We start from the raw sequence: 13993 nt of genomic DNA on the forward strand, positions 1-13993 counted from the left end.
GTGAAATCTCTCTGCTTCTTTGAGCAATGCCTCATTTTTCTTACTCTCCAGAATTCTCACCATTTTATCTGCCCCTCTCTGGGCATTATTTGGTTTTTGACCTCCTGGAAAGCAGTGAGCAGAGTTGAACACGGGAGTCCAGTATCTTCCAACTGATACTGAACTGAAATCTTCAAACCTATGAATACAACCTGAGGTCAGATGAGCATTTGGGATCAGCTTCATCACACTCCTACCACGTTCAGAAACCAGCAGTGCTGGAAAGACAGAGACCTGGTAGCCAAATTGAACTGGAGTCCATCCTGGCTGTGTCGCTTGCTTGCTGGATGCTCTTTGGGAGTTATTTCATCTCTCTGAACCTCTCTGCATTCTCACTGGTAAATGGGAATAATATTTGTGGGGGGGCCATGAAGATGTGCTTCTTAGATTGTCTGCTGTGGGGAACATAGTTGATTGTTAGGTTCTGAATTCTATCGCCAGATTTGTGCTGAGGTCACGCTTTTCACAGGCGGCTGCCAACGTGTGACTGAGCAAGGCAGGGATACTAAGGCAGGCCCATGGTGACTTTGGCTCCAGGACTCCCAGTCAGCCTTGCCAAAGCTTTCTTAGAGTTTCACTGCAGTCTAAGACCTTCCCCTTTTGTCCTTTCCTCTGTCTTTCAGAGGAGTCCCACATGTACTGCTGTCTGCCGACTCTCCTGGCCTCTTCTGGCTCCTGCCATGTTTTCCCTCACCAGCATTTCCCCTAATAAATCTCTTGCACATTTAATCTCATCGTGGGGTTTGCCTCTTGGAGGACCTGGACTAACACAAAACTTAACCTCATAAAGGTCTGAGAAGGATAACAGTAGGTACTCCATCGGGACTGCTATTACTACTAGCAAGCTTGCAGCTGACTGCCATCACCCGTTCTGTTTTATGAATGCTGCAATGTGTTTAGCCGCATCGTCCCCATTCTAAATGTACAGAGTTGATTTTTCTTGACCTTTAGGAGCGTGACTTTTTTATTCGTCCTTATCTGATTTCATATTTTAAGATTTGATCCATTATTCAAATCACTGTGGAGCCTTAGTTACACAAATTATTCATTATTCATTGGTGCACTGACCGGCTCATACCAGCCTGTAAGGGCTGACTGTTAAATTTTCAGGGATTTTTGCAAGTCAGTTGTTAAACTGTTGGTTGCTTGAAATTGGCCACGATTTCGGTATTTACATCACAGAAATTGACAAATGGTACAAGACAGGGCTTTTAAAATTTTTTAAGAGAGCCAGTTAAACAGCATACCCCTGATTATTCTTCCCAAACGTGTGTCTTCAGCACAGATAAAAGTTTTAAACATGCTGGGACAAAGAACAGAGCCCTACAGCTCCATCATTTGTAAGTCAAAATCAATGGCTCTCTTCAGCCATGGCCACCATATCAGTGCACTGCACAGGGGCACTCCCTGGGACTGGGAGCTGGAACCTTGGCAGCCTCAACAGACAGAAAAGCCAGAGGGAAATAGACTCTGAAGATTAAATTTGTTAATCTGGGATTCTTGTCTTAAGAGCTAAACAAAAATTGTGTAAGTGGTACTCTCAAGAAAACAGATTTCTTCTTGTCTTGCTGGCTGTGAGTGGAACTGGTGGTAGCTGGACCATGATTTTGCAGCCCTTGGATTCCACAGAGGTGCCTTGGAGGCCACAGAGGAAGTGGGGATAGTGTCATAAGGAGGTGTCCCAAGCCCCCCAGTCCTGAGCCAACCACAACTGTTCCTCTTTTATCATTTTATATGTCTGGGCTCCCATTTAAGAGATCTTTGTAAAATGAACTTTAGTGGTTAAAATAAAAAATGAAAGCCACTATCTTAGATCATCTAGGCTATAAAAATCAGATCACAGTCCCTAACTTTCAACATGAAGAGACAGTTAACTGTTCTGAGGAAATTGCTACAAAAGGTGACGTCTCTTACCTGAATTCCTCTCTATGGGTTCAAACACTGAAATTGCGTCATCACTGAGAAAATAGGAAATAATAAACAGCCTTTCCATATCAGCACATTTTTGTGTAATTAGTTTTGCAAAAAACCGGAGCCTGTTGCTTATGTTGCCATAGCTAAATGGAAGAAAAATGAGGATTATAACATTATATAAGTAATCTTCCACACATTATGCATGTAACAACAACAACAAAAACCCTGCAAAAGGTATGCTCTGGTTTTTTTAAATTGAGGTATAATTGACACATAACATTAGATTAGCTTCCGGTGTATAACACAATGATTTGATATTTGTATATATTGTGAGATGATCACCACAATCAGTCTAGTTAACATCCATCACCACACCTAATTACAAAAATGTTTTTCTCATGATGGTAACTTTTAAGATCTACTCTCTTAGCAACTCTGAAATACGTACTACAGCATTATTGACTATCACCATCATGCTGTACATCACATCCCCATGACTTATATATTTTATAACTAGAAATTTGCACCTTTGACCCCCTTCATCCATTTTACCCACTTCCCATCCCCCAGGTGTGCTATGGTTTTAAGACAGTAGCATAAACTCTCGGAGGCTGAAAAAGTTCAACCATCTTCTTATTAAGGCTCTAAATCTATAATGCAAAGGTATTTTCTCAGTTGATTAAAATATTACTTATCGTTTCGATATCCAGGGTAACACACTGGGAAAATGTACCCACAACAAATGTCATAAATGCACTGCTCAAATCATCTGCATGAAATGGTTGCTCCCTACTCATTAAGCTGGTCAACAATCATACCAATCGTGTCAGCAAGAAAAAATTTTGAAAATTTAAAAATTAAAAAAATGTTTTAAAAAATTACCTTTCCCCTTTCAAATGCTATATTAAATATGATAGACCTCCCCTTTCACAACACTTGTCACTCATACTGTTAAGTCGCCGTTACAAGTCTGTTTTCTGAAGGCAAGGACCACATGTTATTAATCGCTGTCTAACATTAACACTTTTTACATTCTAAGTACTCAATAAATGTTTGTACAAAGTTGTTAAAAAATCTGTATAGATTGGATTTTGCACTTAGAATTCTATGCATGAATAGAATGGTCTAGTAGACTGAAGATGAGATCAAATTCTAGAATCAAAAGTTCCCCAAATCAATTGCCTGGTCATTGAAGAAATTAATTTATGGTCTGTCAGCAGAAGCCAGTCTGTGGATATCAGCTAGTGAAAGGTGGACTGCATGGCAAATACGAAATCCTTTGGGAGGTCTTTGATAATCAAAATCATTGTCCCAAGGAGGCACAGAGTAAAATAAACCATGTACTTCGGCCCTTCCCTGTCACAACTCTACGTAGGGAGGTCCTTGCTTTTAGATTCTCCTATGTTCAAATTCATTCTCTCCTTTGTGGTCACAGTGATTTAAAAAGGAACAAAAAAGCTTATTTCTGATCTGCAGAGGCAAACGGTGCTTTCCTCCACCCCTTTCTCTGACTGTCCAATGAAGCCGGGCTGAAAGAGCATGGCGCCATGATTCCCAGCTGGAGGCCTCAAGTGAAATGGAAAGTAACAATTTGGAAGGCTAGCCCCAGGACAGCTCAAGTAAAACAGCCAGATCTCCAGAGCTATTTTCTTAGTCCCTAGTTTCCCAGGCTTCAGACAGACATCACACTGCATGGCGGGGGGGGGGGGGGGGGGGGGGCGCTATATCTTGTCAACCATATTCCCTGGTATATAATTGGATTTATAAGTAACAAACAGATTTGGTAACCCCTCTCTCATGAAAGACCCACAACTTTTACAGATGCTTCAAATATCACTGAAACAACGGAATGAGGTCTAATGTCAGGCCAAATGCATACTGCTGCAAATTTCGTTTCTTAAAACTTTTATAAATTTGTAAGTGTGTACGTTAAGTGTGGATTTCTCATGTTTAATACATCTTTTTGTCACCTAAGTCTAGTTTTCTAGAGAGCTTATCAATCAGGAATGTAATCTACTCAAACAAAATCTTTAGAACAGTAGTTCACAAACTTTATTGTGTATGAAAGTCACCTGGGGAGCTTGTTAAATATACGGAACCCAGAGTCCTACCCCCAGAGATATGGAATCAGTAGTTTAGCTTGCATCTCCAGAATCCTGCATTTTTAATAAGCTCCCCAGGAGATTCTGGTGAACTTATCCCCAGAACACACTTTGAAAAACACTTGCAAGTATCTTCAGATTATTTCCTTGACTAATAAGCTAATTATTAAACTTCTCTAAACAACTCTTTTTATCACAATACTCCCAGCACTCAAAAAAACTTGAACGTTTTCCCTGCTTCCGATCATACCACCTATACTGCTCAATCTGGCTTTCTGGGCCATCAACAGTCAGGTTCAAATACATACACAGACAGCTATTTGTCATGACTACCTACAATACACACCCTAGTCAAGTCACACAGGCCACTTCATTTAGTGCCCCACACTGTGCTTGTTTCTACTTCCAGGTCTTCACTTGGTGTCATCCCCTCTCCCAGGGTACACCCTCATCTTTTTCTATGCCTGCCCAGAGTCCTGTCCATCCATCTGGGCCCCCATCAGTAGAGCTCACCATGGCTGCCCACTCAGCTGACCTCCTATTCACGCCTTCTGCACCAACCGTTATCTACGGCACCCAACTTAGCATGCATAGACTTTGTATTATTGGTTGGCTTTTTTTTAAAATGTGTTTCTTCCCACTGTCTCAAAACAAATGACAAATTCCCAGGTCCAGCAGCTACGTCTTAATTTTTTTCTACACACAGCCTGGAGTTATCTATAATCACTGTCTTGAATTCTTCTCCCATTCACTCTTAAATCCATTTCCATTAGGTTTGCTCTCCCTAAACTACTCTTGTCAAGGTCAACAATGATCTCCACAATGCCAATTCCAATGGTTCATTTTTGTGTCTAACTTCACCAATCAGCAGCACTTGGTACAAACGATCACTCCTTCTTCCGTGACACTCTCGCTTCACTTGGCTTCCAGGATCCTATATTCTCTTGGTTTTCCTCCTACCTCCTTGCTTGCTCCTTTTCACTCTCCTCTGCTGGTTCCTCCTTGTTTCCTCAAGCTCTTAATTTGGGATGTCCCAGGGATAACAAGGAATAACCTGGTCACCCACTTCTCTGTGTATACTCACTCCTTTGGTGATTTCTTCTAGTCTCACGCTTTCAATACTAGCTACATGCTGATGATTTCCAAAGTTCTATCTCTAGCTCAGACCTCTCTCTCGAACCCCAGACTCATTTATCCAGTTGGCAACTCAGTATCATCACTAGATAACTAATAGACATCTCAAACTTAACTTGTTCCAAAACAACTTCTGTTCTTGCCCCAAACCTACTCTAACTACAGTCTTTCCATCTCAGTAGATGGCAACTCCATCTTTCTAGCTGGAGAAACCTTGGGAGTCGTTACCTCTTCCTTCACATGTCATATCCAATCTGCCAGGAAATCCTATTGAATCAACCTTCCAAATATTTCCAGAATCTGCTATTTCTCATCACTTCCATGGCACTCTCCCAGATCGAGCCATCATAACTTCTCCTGGACTACTGCAGTAGCCTCCTGACTCGTCTTTACTTCCACCATTGCACTTCTACAGTCTACTTTCACCAATGCATCTGGAGTGATTCTTTTACTATGTAAATCAGATCAAGTCACTCCTCTGCTCAAATCTCCCAATGGCTCCTCTCATCCCTTAAAGTCAAAAGAATCCTTACAATGGTCTGCAAGGCCCTATGAGATCTGATCACCCAGGACCTCTCTTAATCTGTCTATTCTGCCCATTACTCATCTTTTGTATCCATGTTGACCTCCTGCCTGCTCCCTGTGCATCCCAAGCCTGCTCCTTGCTCAGGGCCTTGACACTGACTGTTCCTTCTGCCTAGAACATGTTTCCTCTCCTCACTAAGGTCCATCCAGACCATACTGTTTAAAATGGAAAACAGGGGTGATCCTCAGTCCCACACTCCAAGCTCCCCTTTATTCTTTTCATAGCAACTTACTACCTTCTTTATTTTTCCATAGTACTTTAATACCTTTTATATACTACAGAATGTACTTCTGTATTATCTTTATTGTTTATTTTCTGCCTTCTCCAGCTAGAATGTAAGTTCTATGAGGGCAGGGCTTTGTGTCTGCTTTGTTCACTGACGTATGCCAAGCCCCAAGATCAGTGTTCAGCACATAGCAGGTACTCATTTGTTGACTAAGAAAATGAATGGCTCACCCAGGGCTACAGACTTACTGAAAACCTTACAGACAGCCATAATATTATGGTTAGAAGAGGTGTGAAGGTTTATTTTTATTGAGGGGAAAAACTTTTTTAAAGGGGAAATAACTGAAGGAGACAGCAGATGGACAATATCTGAAATAAGTCAGAGGTTAAGATTAAATGAATTTTTAGATGCTATGTGATTACGAATAACACAAGTCTGGGATAACTGTCTCTTCTGTCATTCATTAAGAGCTAAAAGGGAGAATGTTCATTCTATTTACTCATTTATTCATCATTCCTTCTCTTATTGGACAAAATACTGATTGAACCCAAGTATACAGCCAGCACTGCTCTAACTGTGAGAGAAGCAATAAAGCCAGTCCCTGCCCTCAAGGAGCTCTTGCCCTAGATATAAACAAGTAACTGGTCCACACTGTGTTAAGTACAGGTTCTGTGGCAAGAAAGGTGAACTCCAGGAGTCAGGCTTCCCTGGGTTCAAATCCTAGTTCAACTAAAGATTAGCTGTGTGAGCTTGGGCACACTGTATAGCCTCTCTGAGCCTCAGTTTCCTCATGTGAAGAATGGGTACAATAATAGTATCTACTTTATGAGGTTGTTTTGAGGATTAAATGAGACCGAGTATTGTAAAGTAGTTAGCACACCATAAACACAAATTGCTTTTTATTAGTAATATTACTATTATTAGAGGTGTGATCAGCAGAGGATTGTGAGCACATGGAGGACAAAGTAACTAATTCAGCCAGGTGCAGCAAGAAAGATATTATTATGCAGGTTCTCCCAAGTCAGACTAGACAATCTGCCCAGCAGGCCACCAGTGAATTTTTCCCCAGACAATAAAGGTCCTCATTCCATCAAAAACCTCATATGCTTAAATTTGAAACTATCTCCTCCAACGACTCACAGTAGATCACCATTAACCTCATGTAACAGTGAGCACCCAGGAAAAACTTTTAACAGCAATATACATAATCAACACATGTCACGTAGTATTGCACGTCTCAATTCACGGTTTATTTATTTGCATTTAGAAACTATTCTTTGTATGCTTTGTGAGCATCATCTTCCTTAGGTTCTCACGCTTTTAAAACCTTGGGTTATTCAAACTCATGTGTAAGTCTCCAGCTGAATGTGCCAGTTTCCATGGAAACAAGGTCACTGTGTGGGAGGAGCTTGAGGGAGTTGTATTCCTGGCACAGAACGAGCAGCGGACAGAAAGAAAAGAAATTAGAGGCATTCGTGCCTCTACCACCGTCCTCCAGCCACAACAGCATGACCAGAACGTAGAATGCTGTCTACAGTCAGTGCTCTGTGGGCAAGTTGACGTGGTGCAGACAGAAAGAGAGACTAAGACAATTACCCACAAGGAATCGTTTTCCCCCTGGGTTCCAGAAGCAACATCCTAGATCATGTTTCATCTTGTTTACTTATAAGAAAATTTCCCTCTCCTTTTACAATAGGGACATTCTTCCTGCCCGCCTCCTTCGGGTGGCTGCCCTTAAAAACAGCAGTTAGTGAAAAGTAGCCACCAAAAGTCCTGCCCTCGAATCTCGCTGTAAACACTGCTCTCTCTAAGGGAACATGGAGTATGAGTTTGTGTCCCTCTTCTGTGATCAAAAGCAGTGGTTCTCAAACCCTGGTGCCCATCATGGAACCGCCCCCTGGAAGGCTTGTTAAAACACAGGACCGGGCCCCACCCCCAGAGACTCTGCCTCTGGAGGTCAGGGGCAAGGCACAACAATTTGTATTTCCAACCAGTATGAGGACCCCACTGTGAGTAGCATCAACTCTGCAACTTAAAGACAAAACTCCCAAGTCCTTAAAAACAAAAGGTTATTTCTTAAAAGACAAGGGACAGCATGTCACGGCAAAGGTAGCCTTTTAGACGTTCTGTACAATTCTGAACATATTTTCACCATTTTTACAATTTACAGCAAAACTATCCTCTGTACTTCAAAATATTCTACCACAGCATGTGATGCCATTCAGTTTGATCAGATTCAGGATGCTGCCCTGTTCTCCTCTCCTGCTCTTACTACATGTTCCCTTTTATCATCTTCCTCCACAGGTTCTCCTGACCCATTATTTCGCTCATGCAGGGCTTCAGCGTTTAGCCCACATCCTATTCAAGCATCTGCAACATTTTCCCACCACTCTTCCCCATCAGCTTCTTTCTCCACGGCCTGCTTTCCCTGCAGAAGCAAAAAACAGCCCTGAGCAGTGCCCACATCTATCTATACACATGACTCAGGGGTACATCTTTCCTCATATATCTTAGGAACACTTTGAAAAGTCCATCTTTTGAAATTATAGTCCACCATGTGAGCAATCTATGGCTACTGAATTCAACCAAACCTCTCAAAGTAAAACCACAGTAATTACCAAATAACATTCTAAAAAACACTTAGAAATCACAAAAGCTACTATCCCAGGGGTAGGTAAACTGTATACAGCCTCTGGGCCCCAATACATTCCGCCACTTGCTTTTGTATGGCCTGTGAGCTAAGGATAGTCTGCACATTTTTAAAAGATTGAAAACAATCAAAAGAAGAGTATTTTGTGATACGTAAAAATTATATGAAATTCAAATGTCGATGTCTATAAACAAGTTTTACTGGAATGTAGTTACACATTTGTTTACCAACTGTGGCTGCTTTCATGCTACAACGGCAGAGCTAAGTGGTTGTGACAGAGGCCGTGTGGCCTGCAAAGCCAAAAATATTTACTATCTGACTCTTTCGGAAAAAGTTTGTTGACCTCTAATCTACATCATTTCCTAGGGACCACATCTTGAGGAGAGATGTATATGGAAAGGCATATATATATGCATATACATGGAAAGGCAATATAAAATTGGGGATAAGATGGCTTGAAGGGTTTCCAGGTGACACATTAAGATAACCACTCAATGTGAGCATGTGGAGAATCGAGAACCCTTCTGCTCTATTGGTGGGAATGTAAAGTGGTGTAACCACTATAGAAAACAGTATAGCACCTCCTCAAAAAATTAAAAATAGAACTACCATATGATCCAGCAATTCTACTTATGGATATATATGCAAAAGAAATGAAAGCACTATTCCAAAAAGATATCAGTACCCCCATGTTCACTGCAGCATTATTTGCAATAGCTAAGACAGGGAAACAATCAAAGTATCCATTGACAGATAAATGCATAAAGAAACAGATATATATATATATCTATCTATCTCATACATACACACACATGCACACAACGGAGTATTATTCAACCATAAAAAAGGGAAATCCTGCCATTTGAGACAACATGGATGGACCTTGAGGGCATTATGCTAAGTAAAATAAGTCAGACAAAGACAAGTATTGCATGATCTCACTTATGTGTAGAATCTAAAAAAAAAAAAAAAAACCAAACTCATAAAAATAGACATCAGATTCATGGTTGCCAGGTGCTGGGGTGGGGAGGTTGGCGGGAATTGGGTAAAGGGGATCAAGAGGTACAAACTTTCAGCTATAAGATAAATAAGTTCTGGGAACGTAACACACAACATGATGACTACAGTCAATAATACTGTATTATATATTTGAAAGTTTCTAAGAGAGTAAATCTTAGAAGTTCTCATCACAAGAAAAAAAATTCTAACTATGTGAGGTGATGGATCTTAACTAATTTTACTGTGGTGATCATTTTTCGATATATATATATCAAAGCATCATGCTGTACATTTTAAACTTATAACTTGACAAACATTGTATGTCAATTTTTTCTCAATGAAGCTGGAAGAAAATAAATAAAATAAGCATTGAAGAACCTGTTAATACTTATATATTAATCAACTTCATTAAAAAGCTATATAACATGTCCCTGGACTTGAAGTGAGATAAATTAAGTATCATCTGTTTTGTCATGAGGACAGTATTATAAACCCCGAACACATCTGGGAAAGATCAGACTCAAATAATGGTTCCCTCAAGCACCTGTCTTTTTCCATGAACTTCTTGAAGTCCCTCTGATGAGGTGTGGGCATGAGGCCTATGCAGGAGCGGAGAGAATCCTCTTCAGAACCAAAGCCGGTATAAGGTGGAAATTTCCTTTCTATTTTTGGAGGAGATGGGGCCTTGCATGAAATCGAGGTAAAGTTCTCTACAACAAAACAAAGGCAAATGAGACATCAATATTTTTTTTTTGCCCTGATTATGGCTGTTTTGAAAGGTTTGTTATGTTTTCAAGATGAACATGGAGATCTTTTTGGACTATTTTAAACTCTTTCAAACAAAACACAGCAAAATCCTGTGAGGGCAGGTTTCAATCATGTTTACAAAAACCACAGAACTCACTCAATAATCGCCAATGGTTCAAAAGAAAGAAAAAAAAAAAAAGGAACTGTCTGTGTCGAATAAGTAAACATTTATCTTTTGTCATCACATCCCCGTTTTAGAACAGTTTTTGTTTTTCCCTGATTTTTCCAATGATATGAAAATTCGAACTTGGAACTTTACACCACCCATTCCATATTTTAACCTGTAATGTAGCCCTGTGCTATCTTTAGTCAACACTCACTAATCAAATTCCTTTCCAAACAGGACTGACTTCTGACTTTTTTTGCCTTTACCTTCCCCATCTGAGGGCACCTCCTCCTGTGCCCACTTTTTAAGCCCTCTCCCTTCCTCCAACTCAACTCCAGGCCCTGGCACTTTACTATTCAGTTAAAAAAACAGAACAAAACTTCTCACCAGCCACTGCTCCAGGCTGCTCTTGTTACTGGCCAAAGAAAGACTGCAACTGAACTGAAATGTGACGGAGCCACAAAACAGATAAGTAAATATAAATAAATAAATAAATAAAACCCAAACCAAAAAAACAGAACTTTTAAAACAGCCACTGCCTACTCTCTCAATGGGAGTGGTAAGTGGTTAGTACTGTGGACTTCCTTTATTCATTTATCATCTGTGAGAAAGGAGAGATGGAGAAAGAGCTGGAGACACAGCCTGGGAGCTGTGAGGTACTCATCTCTGAGAAGCAAGTGTGCGCTCCAGAGCAGATAACACATTGACTCAGTAGATCCCAGTCACCTGTGTGTATCCCGGCACAAATAGCAAAGATGATGCCAGGATCTTTTGTAAAACAAAACGAAACAAAGCAACAAAACAACCCACGGAATCTAATTTCTACTTCTTCCCGTATGTTGAGTATCTCATAGGTGTTCCCATTTGTGACTGAATGGAGTTTTACATAAGCAAAGATTTCCTTTTCCATTGCCAAAGTTCTAACAGAAGCAAGAGTACAGGTTGAGTGCACGTCTCTCTAACTGAAAATGTGCATCAATTTGTCCTCCAAGGCAACCGCAGTCTTAAAACTGAGGGATTTTTTTTTTCATACAGATTAATCAAAAGGCTAAGGGTTTGAGGCTCTTTCTACCTCTGATTTGAAAATGTTTTCAACCTTCCCATTCCTTAGACTTCCTAACAGCCTTTGTGTGAAATCCCCGCAAGCATAATCACCAAAAGAGTATTGTTCCAGCCTAACAGAAAGTGCTTACAGAAGACATACTGGCAAAAAGGATGCCATCAACTATTTCTCACTGGCTCGGGGAAAGGGGACAGCCAGACTGCTGGTATGGAAGTGACTAGGGAGCCTCTCTTATTGCTATTTTTGGAGCAATTAAAGAGAAGCTTTGGTAATAAAGAGGAAAGTTCACATCTTGGAATTAGGCAGAACTGCAGCAGACCCTATCATTGTGAGCTGTTACATGAAACACACCACTAACTGGTACCTTCATTTCAGAGAAAAGACCATACGGACAGCAGGGAGAGCGCAACGTGATTATTAGAAAATCGGGGCATGATCAGTTTCTCCTAACAGGGGACATATCCATACAACTTTATATACTAATCTAAGTAGTCTAACCAAAAGAGGACACATATTGAATCTCAAAGTAATTAAGACTGCATTCTATACCTCCACCCACCCCAAATTACAGGTTTTATAACACAGTGTTGTTTTCTCAACTACATAATTTTTGCAACAGATTTAAGTAACAAAAGAATCAATTTAGAGCTTTCCTCTGCACCCACAGTGCCATCTAGTGTATAAATGCCGAGAACTGTTCCACTCCACCATGCCTGATTTTTGTAACACCACAATCTTTTTTGGATATCCTGACTCAAGATCTCATTTCTCTGGGTAATTGCATATATTCACAGTGGTCTGGATTCGTACCTGAATAAGTTTCCTGTCTCTGGTTTTCCATCAGCCCAGCATCCTGCAGGTTTCAGGTATTAACAAAAATATCTGATGAAAAAGTATACATTTTTTTTTTCACAAAGCATCTTCTCAAATATCTTCTTACACTGACACTCTGCTGGATCCTGAGACACAACTGTCTTTCAAACAGTCTGATTCCTCTAATTCCAGGAGATTTGTAAAAACATATATATTGAAAGTCCATCCACAATTGACTAGATTCCAACAAATTTACAGAGAGGTGATAGATCTTTAAAAGGTTAAGTCTTAATACTCCTTCCCAGTGATTTACTATTCACCATCTCAGTTGGAACGATGCTGGGAAAAGCCTTTAATTATCTCAATGTTCATCTCTGATGTTCTAGCAACGCAGATATGAACCCAGGTTTGGGGAGGCCTGAAGCTTATATAATTTGGGAGAAGCTCTTCAAGACCAAGAATGCCAAATAATTAAGACAAAATGAGGCCCAGGGCCTTGGAATTGGGGCCCCTGCAAAGAAAGAACCCTAGAGCTTAAGCTTAATTAACTTTAAGGTAAATCCACCTCTGCTTGTACCCAATACCCAGGTCAAATGAGTTTGGTGGGACGTTCATTTTGGGGTCAAATAATTAGTGAATCACATCATTTTCTAGCTGTAGCTAGAAACCCCTTAGAAATCATTCATCCCCTTAGAAATCCCATTAGAAATCTAATCCTCAACCCTCTTTACTTCATAGGAGAGGTTAAAAAAAAAAAAAAGAAAAGGCCAAATTGTTAGGTCCATCAAGGCCATGTGGTGAGACCAGAAGCAAATTCTACCCCTGTCCCTGCACCGTGGGATGGCTGATTTGCTCAAATGATCATTAAACTCTCATCTTGGATGCTCTGCTGCTTCTAGTTCAGAGAGGGCCAGAAATGACTCTACAAAATTAGAGGTGCTTTAAGTTTCTTGCTCATCCTTAATGTCAGTACAGCCTAATAAGTATTCAAAGACAATGGGAATGAATGGTCTTGTTACTAGTTTGGGTGTCTCAGCCACTAAGAATCGATGCTAAGTCCTCCTACAGACAAAGAATAACCTAAGACAGGAATTCTAGGTAAGAATGGTTTACATTCAAATCCCTGTCCTTTCAGTGAAAGAAACACCTGCTAGAGCCCCTGGAGCCTTTTCCAACCTTCATGCTACAGGAAAGTCCGACAGGCCTCCATCTGCCAGTCCGAACTCATGCACGTGAAATAATGAGGGAGTGACACGCTCGAGCCCAGCAGGCCAGCCGGGGCTAGCGGGATAGCCAGGCTGCCTACGGGGGGAGTCACACTGGATTGTTTTGTGGAAGAACTGACCTCCTCTTTAAAATCCTGAGATGCACAAAAGAATCTCATCTTTTTAGGAGTCAGATTGGGTTTTACACGGGGCTACATAGATCTCTTGGAATTCTATCAAGCCCTCTGCTTCTCCATAAATAGAAAGCTTACTCATGCACCTTTCTTGGGACCAGAGCCAACTCCTTCTCTTAGCCCGTCTGCCACTTTTTTCTCCCCCAAAACATGTT

General features: G+C 40.7%; 1 protein-coding gene across 1 annotated transcript in view; it reads right to left on the bottom strand.

Moving 5' to 3' along the window:
• The window catches only part of EFHC2 (EF-hand domain containing 2), a 168910-nt gene that overhangs the window by 71845 nt on the left and 83072 nt on the right, over positions 1-13993 (bottom strand). The window contains exons 8-9 of the mRNA XM_045505194.2: positions 10195-10360; positions 1954-2096 (exon numbers count right to left, since the gene is read on the bottom strand). Coding sequence (XP_045361150.1) covers positions 1954-2096; positions 10195-10360 — 309 coding nt within the window. The remainder of the gene's footprint in view (positions 1-1953; positions 2097-10194; positions 10361-13993) is intronic.

This window comes from Camelus bactrianus, chromosome X (assembly GCF_048773025.1).
Source record: "Camelus bactrianus isolate YW-2024 breed Bactrian camel chromosome X, ASM4877302v1, whole genome shotgun sequence".
Lineage (NCBI taxonomy): Eukaryota > Metazoa > Chordata > Mammalia > Artiodactyla > Camelidae > Camelus > Camelus bactrianus.